Source organism: Salmo salar, chromosome ssa11, assembly GCF_905237065.1.
Source record: "Salmo salar chromosome ssa11, Ssal_v3.1, whole genome shotgun sequence".
Classification (NCBI taxonomy): Eukaryota; Metazoa; Chordata; class Actinopteri; order Salmoniformes; family Salmonidae; genus Salmo; species Salmo salar.
Genome location: NC_059452.1, coordinates 6,463,815 through 6,478,641, shown reverse-complemented (window position 1 = coordinate 6,478,641; position 14,827 = coordinate 6,463,815). Strand labels below are relative to the sequence as shown.

Here is a 14,827-nt window from a genome sequence, read left to right as displayed (position 1 = left end):
CTGACGTCCTTGGGTAGGCAGAGGGAGTCTGGAAGGGCATCAAGGAATCTTTGGGTTGTGGAAGCATGGGGTGAAATCTCTTCAGATTACCTCAACAAATTGACAACTAGAATGCCAAAGGTCTGCAAGGCTGTAATTGCTGCAAATGGAGGATTCTTTGACGAAACAATTATTATTTCAATTAAAAATCATTATTTATAACCTTGTCAACGTCTTTACTATATTTCCTATTCGTTTTGCAACTAATTTCATATATGTTTTCATGGAAAACAAGGACATTTCTAAGTGACCCCAAACTTTTCAACAGTAGTGTATTTATATATTTTTTCAGAACATTAACCATGTGTGTTCTCTTGTTGTGTACGGTTCTGTAGTTTCGACCCAATGATTCGTCTGACAAACAAAGAACTTTGCATGCTGCAGGCCCAGGCATGGATCAAAGCTGGCGAGACATTCAATGATATCATCAAGAGATATGCTGGACCCTATGTCAGAGAGGTGTTTTGGGGACCACATCTTGTCTATTGTCCTGCTAATAGCCCTTGTGAAAAACAGGTGTTTGAAATGTTTTCAAAATGCCTCCAGGGCCGACAGACATGTTCCTTACTTTGTCCCGCTTCCATTTGCGTCTTCCATTTTTGCGGTAATTCTGCAATTAGTTGGTTGTAGTTTTGGGTAGAGCAGACATTTCCATATACTTGTGTTAGCTGCATGTGTGACATAACTCCACCAGTCCTATTTATGATATCATTTACAAAGATTATACTTTTTTGTTATAGAAATATAATGTTTTTTTAATCAATTAGTATATTTGAGTTTAACCACAATATTTGTTGTATTATTTCATTTTCAAATAACCGAAAGTGAGCAGTTGTAATCTGAATAAAGGGGAAAAGGCCATTCTTAAACATGGGGTGAGACATTGTTACTAATTTGCTAGAGAACCAGAGAACCAACTTTTGTATGACTGACGCCTTGAGTGAGAGGTCTAATACTTTAATATTTAATCATTTCTGCCCTCCGAATTCATATTCATTATATAAATAGGCCCACATGTCGGCTAAAGCGATTTAGTTCATGAATGTATTTGAACGTTTTTAATATTGTGATAGTGAAGAGAAAAATAATCCTAACATTTCCAAATAAAAATCTGATTGATTTATCAAGACCAGTCCCCATGCTATGTCACTCAGTGATATTTATTCCCATAGTAATTCGTTATGGATCCATCAATATATTTTAAGTCCCTAAACTCGGCCAGAGTCTATTGTCCTGCTGATAGTTGAAATAAACATCTGCATTTTGAAAATAGTATTTTTATCATTATTTCATTAACGAAAGCATAAAGATATTGATGAAAAAATACTGTACGTGTATGCTTTATCCGACATTTTGCGGTTGCATGATGTTTAGATTTAGAAATGTAAAACTTTAGAGTACTTAATACATTGCAAGTTGGGGGGATTTTTTTTCACACCTAGCCGAGCTATCCTTTTGTAAAGGTTGAAGAGTCTATTGTCCTGCTAATAGCCTATAATGGAAACGTTGTTTGCACCCATAGGGTGATACCTCACCCGTAGGTTATAATAATCCATGCCCTCTGAGAATGTTTAAGTCCAAAGGTTATAGGTGGTGTTAGAATTTTGGCTGTCAGAAGTATTAAAATCAACCAATGTCAGTATTTAAATGCTTTATTATCAATATGTTTAAAGTGCAACACGGATCTGATTATTCAATATGAATAGAATTTATTTTGTTTACATTCTTCATTGTAACCACAATGTCACAAATAATTGAACACACACAACATGAGCAGATTAACTTGGTCAAAACAGTCAAAACATTTATTTTTTAAAGACTATCAGACTGAAAACACCTCCATTCATTTACGAACAGATAGTCAATTTGTGCCACAGTTTAGACTACTGATAGATCAGCAATATTTTGGAGATGATTTTGTTTTCAAATAACCGAAAGTGAGCGGTTGTAATCTGAATAAATGGAAAATGGCCGTTCTTGAACATGGGGTGAGAAAATAGGCCCTTTTAATTTTGTCTGGCTTGCTATTCCAAATAAAATTGAATCTTTTTTGCTCATATAATTTAAACAGGTCTCTAGGTGTAGGCAAAACCATAAGCAAATACGTAAACTGTGACATGACTAAAGAGTTTTTCCACAAATAGACAGGTATTTTCCTTTCCATGGTAGCAAGATCTTAACTATTTTTGCTAACTTTCTATAAAAATGTATTGGAGTGAGATCATTTCTTTCGTTCGGGTATGTTTGTCCACATCAGACCAATTTATTGGTAAACTACATGGTAATATAAAAGTTGTATTTTGTTGTGATCCAATACGTAATATACAGCTGAAGTCGGAAGTTTACATACACTTAGGTTGGGGTCATTAAAACTTGTTTTTCAACCACTCCAAAAATGTCTTGTTAACAAACTATAGTTTTGGCAAGTCGGTTAGGACATCTACTTTGTGCATGACACAAATCATTTTCCCAACAAGTGTTTACAGACAGATTCTTTCACTTATAATTCACTGTATCACAATTCCAGTGGGTCAGAAGTTTATGTACACTAAATTGACTGTGCCTATAAACAGCTTGGAAAATTCCAGAAAATTATGTCATGGCTTTGGAAGCTTCTGTAAGGCTAATTGACATCATTTGAGTCAATTGGAGGTGTACCTGTGGACGTATTTCAAGGCCTACCTTCAAACTCAGTGTCTCTTTGCTTGACATCATGAGAAAATCAAAATAAATCAGCCGACCTCAGAAAAAAATTGTAGACCTCCACAAGACCGGTTCATCCTTGGGAGCAATTTCCTGAAAGCACCACGTTCATCTGTACAAACAATAGTAGGCAAGTATAAACACCATGGGAACACGCAGCCATCATACCGCTCAGGAAGGAGACGTGTTCTGTCTCCTGGAGATGAACGTACTTTGGTGCGAAAAGTGCAAATCAATCCCAGAACAACAGCAAAGGACCTTGTGAAGATGCTGGATGAAACAGGTACCTATATCCACAGTAAAACGAGTCCTATATCGACATAACCTGAAAGGCCATTCAGCAAGGAAGAAGCCACTGCTCCAAAACCGCCATAAAAAAAGCCAGACTACGGTTTGCAACGGCACATGGGGACAAAGATCATACTTTTTGGAGAAATGTCCTCTGGTCTGATGAAACAATAATAGAACTGTTTGGCCATAATGACCATCGTTATGTTTGGAGGAAAAAGGGGCAGGCTTGCAAGCCGGAGAACACCATCCCAACCGTGAAGCACGGGGGTGGCAGCATCATGTAGTGGGGGTGCTTTGCTGCAGGAGGGACTGGTGCACTTCACAAAATAGATGGCATCATGAGGTAAGAAAATTATGTGGATATATTGAAGCAACATCTCAAGACATCAGTCAGGAAGTTAAAGCTTGGTCGCAAATGGGTTTTCCAAATGGACAATGACCCAAATCATTCTTCCAAAGTTGTGGCAAAATGGCTTAAGGACAACAAAGTCAAGGTATTGGAGTGGCCATCACAAAGACCAAAGCCTCAATCCTATAGAAAATCTGTGGGCAGAACTTAAAAAGCTAGTGCGAGCAAGGAGGCCTACAACCCTGACTCAGTTAAACCAGCTCTGTCAGGAGGAATGGGCCAGAATTCATCCAACTTATTGTGGGAAGCTTTTGGATAGCTACCCAAAACATTTGACCCAAGTTAAACAATTTAAGGCAGTGCTACCAAATACTTGAGTGTATGTAAACTTCTGACCCACTGGGAATGTGATGAAAGAAATAAAAGCTGAAATAAATCATTATCTCTGCTATTATTCTGACATTTCACATTCTTAAAATAAAGTGGTGATCCTAACTGACCTAAGACTGGGAATCTTTACTAGGATTAAATGTCAGCAATTGTGAAAATATGAGTTTAAATGTATTTGGCTAAGGTGCATGTAAACTTCCGACTTCAACTTTTGTAAGTAAAACCAAATCAAGCTTTCAACACACATCTGATTATTCATTTTGAATAGGATTTATTTCGGGTCTGTGAGAATATCTAAGGGGCTTTTATAAAATTTTAATGTAGGGTTAATAATAATAATAATAATCGTTGGCTCTCGGAACTCATTAAGAGGCTTCTATCTTCAATATGCTTTAAATTATTTATTATCCAAATGTTTAAAGTGTGTGTGGGCGACGGAGAGAATGCATTTGACTGTTTTTAATATTAGGGCTTTCAAGAGGAACGGAAAATTGCATGTCAATTCATAAACCATGTGCCATGGAATCGGTACATCGAAAATCTCTTCCCAACTATTTTGCAATCTATATGGCACAGCTGTGAATTTTACGAACAGTCAATTTGTGCCATAGTTTAGACTATAGATAAATCAGCGCTCTAACTCCCCCTTGTGGTAGTATGGTGCAATGACAGAATGCCACCATCTATCACTAACGGCCACGGCATAAGCTCAAAACTTTTAAAGGAAGAACCACTGTATATACCTTTCATAATTTTTCCCCTAATGTTATTAGTCTACCTCCAGTAAGTTCTGTCCTTATCTTCTTAATTCTAATGACATTCTTGAATAATATATGACTAGAATTATATGCAGAAGGCTTTCACTTCTCTTCACAAAGATTTAATGGTTATGGGTCTGAATAAATAACTGCTATAGTCTACCGCCATCGCCGTTTGCTCCTCTTTCAAACTTCCCGTGAGTTCTACTGGCTGCTGTATTTAACATTCAGCAAAAAAGAGATTGCGCCCCTTTTTGAATACTCTATTAGTATAAGAAATGCTAAAAACATCCTGTCCAGTTCTAGTCTAGCTTTTCCTGCATGGGACTCCAAGAGCTAAGGAAAAATTTTTAAGGAGAGGCCAGCGGAGCACAGGTGCTTGCGTATTGCGCAAGAGACAGAGGCTATAAATTAGAAGCATATTATGCATAACCCATCAACAATTAGCTAAATATAAGGCTAATACCGCATAGATTGTATTAACTGAAAGGAGGTAAGGTAGGACATCTATAGATAGGGCTATATATAACTCTAGAACAGGATTATCTAGTTTGGATGCAATTTGAATGGAGTTGATGGAGAGAGAGAAAGACTGCGAGAGTGCAATGATATTCGAGTGATAGGCTGTTTTAAAACTCTGCAGCTACAATTAAAAAAAGTATAATCTTTACAATTAAAAAACAAGGTGACCCCCGAAAGCCAGATGGCGATGATGAAATTAGACACGCATTCTGTCTTTATATTACTGTAGCATATGCTATGCTGCATCAAATGTAGGCCTACCGGATGATATGAATACTCTAAATCTACATGCATTGTGAACTACGCTCCATACTGAGATGAGCTGTCTGTCCCCACCTTGAGCGTTGATTCGTCATGCAGAAACCAGATTTAGACATCACATATAGCCTAATTTAACAGTTCCATTTCTCACCATGCTGTTTGTATCAATAATTTATTATAAACGTACCAGTACTCACAGTTATCCCGGGAAAAGGGAGTGACTTTATTGGTCACATACACGTGTTTAGCAGATGTTATTGTGGGTGTAGCGGAATGCTTGTGTTTCTAGCTCCAACAGTGCAGTAATATCTAACAAGTAATGTCTAACAATTTCACAACAATACACACAATACACACAAATCCAAAGTAAAGGAAAGGAATTAAGAATATGTAAATATTTGGATGAGCAATGTCGGAGCGGCATAGACTAAGATACAGTAGAATAGAATAGAATACAATATATACATATGAGATGAAGTGGCTTAGAAGTGTGGTTAAAGTTAGTGTTAAGGTTAGGTTAAAATCAGATTTTATGACATTGTGGATGTGCCAGCTAGTGACCATAGCTAGTAACCAGGATCCCGCCGTTCAACGCTAGTTAAGATGTTGTTGGAAAAACTCAAACTGGTACCCAGGGTTGGGTAGGTTAGTTTCTAAATGTAATCCGTTACAGTTACTAGTTGCCTGTCCAAAAATGTAATCAGTAACATAACTTTTGAATTACCAAAGCTCAGTAACGTAATCAAATTACTTCCAGTTACTTTTATACTTCTTCCCCCTAAGAGGCGCAGGTTCGCGTTTTTCGTCATGAAACTTGTTCTGGAGGCAGTTCTGCAGAGTGGTCCCTAGCTGGCACATCCACAATGTCATAAAATCTCATTTTTAACCTTAGCCCTAACCTTAACCACACTCCTAAGCCTAATGCCTAACGCTAACCTTAAAAATTAGTAAAAAAAACACATTTTTGTTTTCATTAATTGTTACAATATAGCCCATTTTTACTTTGCAGCTGGCCCATCTAGTGGAAATCGCTCAGTTCTGCCGCAAGGGCAAGACTCCAATAAATGTCAACCTGCTTAAGAGGCATTAGAAGAAGACAATAATGAATATTACCAATTGAAGTACATCTGTTGCAGGATAAATCAATGTTAGAGTTTACATAGCTGGCCATAAATGGTGTTGCATTTTACTTTATGGGTTGGTTATGTTGGCATCTCATAACCCATTGTTTTCTACTACAGATAATAATACGATTAGGCTATATCTTTACATAAAGAAACAGAGTATGTTAGATTTTCAGTCATTCCAATAATAATACCCCTTGATATTCAATAAGAGGACATGGAAATATAGATTAACCAAATTGTTTTACCTGAGCATAACCCCACAACGGAGGACTTATTAGCCTATTCTGTTGTTCATGAATTTGTTGTCATTAAGGACTGATTGAACTCATTGCTTCGAGTTGAAAAATAAATGCTGCACTCGGAATGGCATGCTACCGAGTACTACCGAAAGTGCTATTGTATTTGCATGTGAAAAATGTATGTTGTATGATGCATTTGCTACAGGTCTATATATTGTTTACATTTTTGTTGGTGTCACTATAATATCGCAATAATTTGCAGGTGTTAAGTCTATCAAAGGTGTGCGAGTTAGAGCATGTGTCCATTCCCACTGGGCAAAAACTGGTTGAATCAGCATTATTTACATGTCATTCCAACCAAAAAATTCAAATGTGATGATATTGAATCAACATGGAAAATTGATTGAATTTGCAAAAAGGCATGAACGTAAGGGGATTTAGTCTTTTTTTCACCCAACTTTTAACCGAACTCCAATGACATGGTGAATTATTTGGTTGATTTGACATTGAATTCACGTTAGTTGACAACTTAACCAAATGTAAATCAAAACTAGATGTTGAACTGACGTCAGTGGATTAGGCCTACAAAAAAAAGAAAATTCTGCATTAATTAGATTGAGCAATAAAATCCCCATTCGTGGTCTTCTTAAGTTAAACTTGTTTTCAACAGAATATAGCACAATACCATGGGGAAGTTAAAAGGGACGAACTCCCTCAAACGTTATATAGGCAGGGATCCGCACTATGCAGCTGTTGCAAGAGGCATTGGGCCAGTAACCGAAAGGTTGCTGGATCGAATCCCCGAGCTGACAAGGTAAAAAAGCACAGTAGCGCACACCAAGCCCACACCAACTCAACACCTGCTAGCCCACAACAATTCCTACACAGGCTAGCCCACACCAATCCCATGTAAACCCAACATGGGTTAGCCTACACCAGTCCAACACAGGCTAGCCCACATAAACCCAACACAGGCTAGCCCACACCAAACCCAATGTTGGTTATCCCGCACCAAGCTCACACCAGCCTGACACGGGTTAGCCTAGAATAGCCAAACACAGGCTAGCCCTTATCAGCCCTACACAAGCCAGCCCACACCAAGCCCCGTTAGAGGCAGGCGCTCATTCCAATGTTTGGGGGGGTTTGACATAGTTATTTTTGTGCAACCGTTACTGAGACGGTCATTCCAGTTTTAGTATTGTGTGATCCCCATTTCTTAAAATGTTGAATAATTCAACAGTTTCTCTTGTAAAAATATATGTGAGGAACAACTTGGTTGTCTTTCTGATACAATGTATCAAATTCCCTAAATACCTATTTTTCTCACTCTATCGCTCTCTCTGTGTGTGTTAGTATCACATGGGGTCTGTGCTCTGGCATTACAAGTGAACGTGGTGCCTGTGATTACTGTTGCCATGGTTTCACTCACACACATTCTGATCTGGAATGTCTGAATGGATTAGGTTTCCATGGATACTGGACCAAATTGTGTAGTATTGTGTTATACTGTTGTATTTGTGTGTTTGTGTGTGTGTGTGCATGCGTGTGTGTGTGTGTTAGAGCACAGATATATAAATATGTGTATTGTAAGAGTGTGTGTTGTGTGTGTTGTTAGGTCAACCAGGAGAATGTGGTGAAGGTGGGCCACAGGCAGGTGGTCAACATGATCCGTCATGCAGGGAACAGCCTCATCATCAAAGTGGTAACGGTCAGCAGGAATATGGACCCTGAGGACACCGCACGCAAAAAAGGTACTACAGCCCTACACCACTTTATGCTATGCTAGAAAAAGGTACGCACCACCTCAGTAGCAGCACAATGCTGCCCCAACAACCAATACTCATGTGAAAACGCTAAATGGATTTTGGGTGTTGAAATGTGCCAATAAAGGCCAAATTCCTAATTAATTTTTCTGTCTCTGCCTCTCTCTCTCTTTATCGCTCTCCATCTCTCTCTTTGTCTTAGCCCCCCCACCGCCAAAGAGAGCCCCCACCACAGCCCTGTCTATGCGCTCCAAGTCTATGACCTCTGAATTGGAAGAACTAGGTAAAGGAGCAATCTGATAGGCTCTCACAAAGGAGTCACTGAGACGAGCCTCTTTAACCACGCCCTCTTTTCGATCTTTCCCTTCTGTCCCTATTGGTTTGTTATTTATCTGCCATTAGTGGAAGTCAGTAAAGGTAAGGAGTGGTGCTGAACATACAGTATGTAGCATACTGGTGTGCCAATCCCATGTAACATATTCAACATGCTGATTCATTGACATTTTATTCATCTTTTGAACCTGTGAAGCTAAGCTGTATTGTCAAGCCCATTGGTTCAAACCAAAACATGCTGTTAATTATGTTAACCATGTATTATTTTAGATTGTCATATTTTTGCTATTATTCATTACGGATTTCTCACAGTGATTTGCTGCGTCATTGCATGAGGAGCGGTCGTTTGTGAAAATACCTCCACAGATCTTTTTTTTTGTTGCTTAACTACCATGGAAACGAGTATCTGGCTAGTTGTAAAGATGGCATTAGAGTTGCATTAGCGTCTTTGAGTTAGAAACACAGACACGGTTGTGTGTGTCTGTCTGTGTGAGAGCGTATATCTGCGTGTGTATGGGTGTATGTGTGGTGGGCTAAGATCTCATTTGAGGGCCCATGTGTTGAATGGGAGCGCAGTGTGATGCTAATGTGTTCTGACAGAGGGAACAGTCATCGCTTCTGAGACGGGTTGCTTTAGAACACTGGTGAGAGGAGGAGGAACTGGTGGGCAGCTAGGGATGCACGCTACACTATAGCACCACCCTGCTAACTCAGCTAGTGGAAAGAGAAACAGAAAGAAGAGGAGGAGGAGGAGGAGAGAGGCAGAGAGAAGAGAGAGCTCAAATACAAGGAATAGGGAGAAAGTGAGAAACAGAGAGGGAAAATGGGAGGGAACCAGGGAGAGAGAAGAGAGAGAGAAGACCGGGAGGAAAGACAGGGAGAGTGAGAAACAGAGAGAGGGTCAATGGGGATGAAACTTGTGGTGTTCATTTTGGTCGCTATTTTAAGATGTAGTTTTACTCTCAGTCATATTTTAGTCATGTCATCCTTCGTTAGTTTTAATTCAATTCGGGACAATTTCAGTGTAGTTTTTTTCTATTAAAGCTGCAATATGTAACTTTGGGTTACCGGACCAAATTCATATAGAAATTTGAGTTTAAATATCTGTCATTCGCTTTGAAAGCAAGTCTAAGAAGCAGTAGATATGTAATAAGTTGGCTATTTCTATGCTTCCTGTTCTTTAAGTTTAGTTTTTGCATCTTTTACTTTCGGCTTTGTACACCAGCTTCAAACAGCTGAAAATACAATATTTTTTGTTATGGAAAATATATTTCACTGAATTTTAGATGGTACTGTTAGCAGTTGATGTTATAACACAAATCCCAAAGCAAGTCAGGGGGAGAGAAATAGATTTATTTGAAAAGGACAAATCGTAGATGTTCTGCTGGGAGGTAGATGGTAGATGTTCAGTCTCCCCTGTCCTCAGCTTTTCTCCACAGAACAAAGAAACAGGATGTCATTTATAACCCCCCACCCTAGCCTGGGGTTGACTTCCATCATGTGCACATTCAGATAGTCTTGTCCAACTAGATCTACTATCCACTTGTATACCTTAGCTGGCAACATTGATATTGTGGCAGATTGTAATCAATGCCATTCATAATTAACCATATAGACCAGGGGTGGGCAAACCTTTTGCTCGAGGGCCACATCGGGATTTTGAAATTCAACGGAGGCGGGGCAAATTGTTTGTTAAAATCAATTTGCAGGGGCCTGCTGAGTGGCGCAGCGATCTAAGGCCTGCATCAAAGTGCTTAAGGTGTCACTACAGACCCAGGTTCGATCCCAGGCTGTGTCACAGCTGGCCGTGACTGGGAGACCCATGAGGTGGTGCACAATTGGCCCAGCGTCGTCTGGTTTAGGAGAGAGTTTGGCAGGCTGAGATTTCCTTGTCCCATCGCGCTCTAGCGACTCCTGTGGCTGGCCGGGCACATGCATACTGACACAGTCGCCAGGTGTATGGTGTTTCCTCCGACACATTGGTGCAGTTGGCTTCCGGGTTAAGTGGGCATTGTCAAGAAGCAGTGCGGCTTGGCTAGATCGTGTTTTGGAGGACGCACATCTCTCAACCTTCGCCTCTCCTGAGTCCGTACGGGAGTTGCAGCGATAGGACAAGACTGTAACTACCAATTGGGGAGAAAAAAGGGGTAATATATGTGTATGTTTTTTATATATATATATATATATTATGTCTCGTGGGCCAGATTGAAGCGCCCGGCAGGCAGTACTTTGCCCCCCCTTGATATAGACCATAAAGCCTTGGCTGCAGGTTAAACAATTTACATCTCAGATTTTTTCTCCAGGGGGTAAATAACAGCAGTTTCCTTGAAAAGGGGAGAATTTGAGATTTACAAAAGTGACAGAAGTATTACTGTACTCCTAATATTCAACATATAGCATTAGTTTTTCCCTTAGGAAAAAAACGCAACTTGCATTTGGGGAACGTGGCGTAAGAGCTGCAGCGCAGATGAATGAATAACAGTGCACATGGGAAAATAGAGCTTCTGATGTGATCAAAGCAAAAATAGCCTACATGAAAGTAAGAGAGAGAGTAAACATTGTTTCTAGTTGAGGGTAGTTACAGTGAGGGAAAAAAGTATTTGATCCCCTGCTGATTTTGTACGTTTGCCCACTGACAAAGAAATGATCAGTCTATAATTTTAATGGTAGGTTTATTTGAACAGTGAGAGACAGAATAACAACAAAAAAATCCAGAAAAACGAGAATGGCTAGGCCACTCCAGGACCTTAATGTGCTTCTTCTTGAGCCACTCCTTTGTTGCCTTGGCCGTGTGTTTTGGGTCATTGTCATGCTGGAATACCCATCCACGACCCATTTTCAATGCCCTGGGTAAGGGAAGGAGGTTCTCACCCAAGATTTGACGGTACATGGCCCTGTCCATCGTCCCTTTGATGCGGTGAAGTTGTCCTGTCCCCTTAGCAGAAAAACACCCCCAAAGCATAATGTTTCCACCTCCATGTTTGACGGTGGGGATGGTGTTCTTGGGGTCATAAGCAGCATTCCTCCTCCTCCAAACACGGCGAGTTGAGTTGATGCCAAAGAGCTCCATTTTGGTCTCATCTGACCACCCAGTTGTCCTCTGAATCATTCAGATGTTCATTGGCAAACTTCAGACGGGCATGTATATGTGCTTTCTTGAGCAGGGGGACCTTGTGGGCGCTGCAGGATTTCAGTCCTTCACGGCGTAGTGTGTTACCAATTGTTTTGTTGGTGACTATGCTCCCAGCTGCCTTGAGATCATTGACAAGATCCTCCCGTGTAGTTCTGGGCTGATTCCTCACCGTTCTCATGATCATAGCAACTCCACGAGGTGAGATCTTGCATGGAGCCCCAGGCCGAGGGAGATTGACAGTTCTTTTGTGTTTCTTCCATTTGCGAATAATCGCACCAACTGTTGTCACCTTCTCACCAAGCTGCTTGGCGATGGTCTTGTAGCCCATTCCAGCCTTGTGTAGGTCTACAATCTTGTCCCTGACATCCTTGGAGAGCTCTTTGGTCTTGGCCATGGTAGAGAGTTTGGAATCTGATCGATTGATTGCTTCTGTGGACAGGTGTCTTTTATACAGGTAACAAGCTGAGATTAGGAGCACTCCCTTTAAGAGTGTGCTCCTAATCTCAGCTCGTTACCTGTATAAAAGATACCTGGGAGCCAGAAATCTTTCTGATTGAGAGGGGGTCAAATACTTATTTCCCTCATTGAAATGCAAATCAATTTATAACATTTTTGACATGTGTTGTTCTGCATTTTTTGTTGTTATTCTGTCTCTCACTGTTCAAATAAACCTACCATTAAAATGATAGACTGATCATTTCTTTGTCAGTGGGCAAACATACAAAATCAGCAGGGGATCAAATACTTTTTTCCCTCACTGTACAAGTCAAGTGTCCTGGCTTCTCATCAGTTGAAAAGATTGACTGGGATAGCCAGGCAGATCAGCTCAATCGGACCGACCAACTGAAAGATGTCAATTCTGTCAATGAGAGGATTGCATGAAATATTATGGATGCATGTATGCTTAAGATTGGACAAAACAGATAAAAACGAAATTCATGTGAAATGAAATGTCCATTAGTCTCACGTGGAATTCTGGTCTCGTCACATTTTCATTGGCTAAAATGAAAAGTAACTTGTTATAGTTTTTTTCCAGGGCCTCTTGTCTCGTTATTGTCATAGTTTTTGTCAGGAAAAATAGGTAGTTGACAAGTGTTTTTCATCATAGTTATTGTTGATGAAATTAACACTGTGTGCAAGGTAGGAAACAGGAGAAACACTTAATACATCAATAGCACTGCTGAACGACCACAGTGGGAGGAAAGGAAGAGAGAGATTGTGATAGAGGGAGAAGATAAATGAAGGGAGAGGGGAGAGGCTGGGAATAGAGATAGAGAGAAGAGGAGACGTGAAGAGAGAGAGGGAGATTTTTCTGAACTGAAAGTGTCACTTGTACAGTATGTCCCTAATCTCAGTTGACACATGCATGAATTCTACTCCTAATTTTGCTGTTCATTGCTATTTTAATATCGTCTTTTCTTTGCTGTATCGGATAGAAAATGTCATAAAGTTCTATCTCTATGGCTGCTCATTACAAATTTGGTATTTTGCTTTTCATGCTTATACATTTACAAAAAGTATGTGGACTCCTGCTCGTCAAACATCTCATTCCAAAATCATGGGTATTAATATGGAGTTGGTCCCCCCTTCTGGGAAGGCTTTCCTCTAGATGTTGGAACATTGCTGTGGGGACTTGCTTCCATTCAGCCACAAGGGCATTAGTGAGGTCAGGCACTGGTGTTGGTCGATTAGGCCTGGCTCACAGTCGGCATTCCAATTCATCCCCAAGGTGTTTGATGGTGTTGAGGTCAGGGCTCTGTGCAGGCCAATCAAGTTCTTTCACACTGATCTTGACAAACCATTTCTGTATGGACCTCGCTTTGTGCACAGGGGCATTGTCATGCTGAAACAGGAAAGGGCCTTCCCTAAACTGTTGCCACAAAGTTGGAAGCACAGAATCGTGTACAATGTCATTGTATGCAGTAGCGTTAAGATTTCCCTTTACTGGAACTAAGGGGCCTAACCCGAACCATGAAACAGCCCCAGACCATTATTCCTCCTCCACCAAACTTTACAGTTTGCACTATGCTTTTGGGTAGGTAGCGTTCTCCTGGCATCCACTTAACCCAGATTTGTCCATCGGACTGCTAGGTGGTGAAGTGTGATTCAACACTCCAGAAAACGCGTTCCACTGCTCCAGAGTCCAATGGCGGCGGGCTTTACACCACTCCAACTGACACTTGGCATTGCGCATGGTGATCTTAGACTTGTGTGTGGCTGCTCGGCCATGGAAACCCATTTCATGAAGCGCCCGACGAACAGTTATTGTGCTGACGTTGCATCCAGAGGCAGTTTGGAACTCGGTAGTGAGTGTTGCAAGCGAGGTGTTGGGTGGTCCTTTGCATGGGGTGATGTAAGTTTCCTTCAACAATCAGTCTTCCAGATAGATGACACAGACACAGGAACCTTGGTATAAAACTCGAGTAACGAAATGCAATTGCAGACAGAGATTCACATACAGAATACCTCAGTAGTCTATAGTAAAGATCTGTGTGGCGAAACACGAGACAACCCTCCTTATACTAGTTGGTGTGGACAACCTACCGTCAATCATACCATAACATTGTTGCATTGGATTAGATACAAAGTATCTAAGATGAGAAAAACATGTCTAGACTGTGGTTTCTCACTACTATCTCGGCCTTGAGGCTGTGTGACTCAGCGGGTGCAGGCAGTTCTCAGCCTAAGAACTAAAGCAGTACATCTCCATTACCCAGTACTTTTCCATCATTGCGCATTGCAAGTATACAAAGGTTATCACATATATACAGTAATCATGGCATTGGTGTAGCCCCACACCCGACCCCCAGGGTAACCCCCAACAGAGGACAGTCAATTTTTACACGCTACGCGCTTCAGCATTCAGTAGTCCCGTTCTGTGAGCTTGTATGGCCTACCACTTTGTGGCTAAGCTGTTGT

General features: G+C 40.6%; 1 protein-coding gene across 1 annotated transcript in view; it reads left to right on the top strand.

The window, feature by feature from the left end:
* The window catches only part of LOC106561908 (SH3 and multiple ankyrin repeat domains protein 2), a 271,718-nt gene that overhangs the window by 229,819 nt on the left and 27,072 nt on the right, over nt 1–14,827 (top strand). The window contains 2 exon segments of the mRNA XM_045688948.1: nt 8,295–8,430; nt 8,645–8,725. Coding sequence (XP_045544904.1) covers nt 8,295–8,430; nt 8,645–8,725 — 217 coding nt within the window.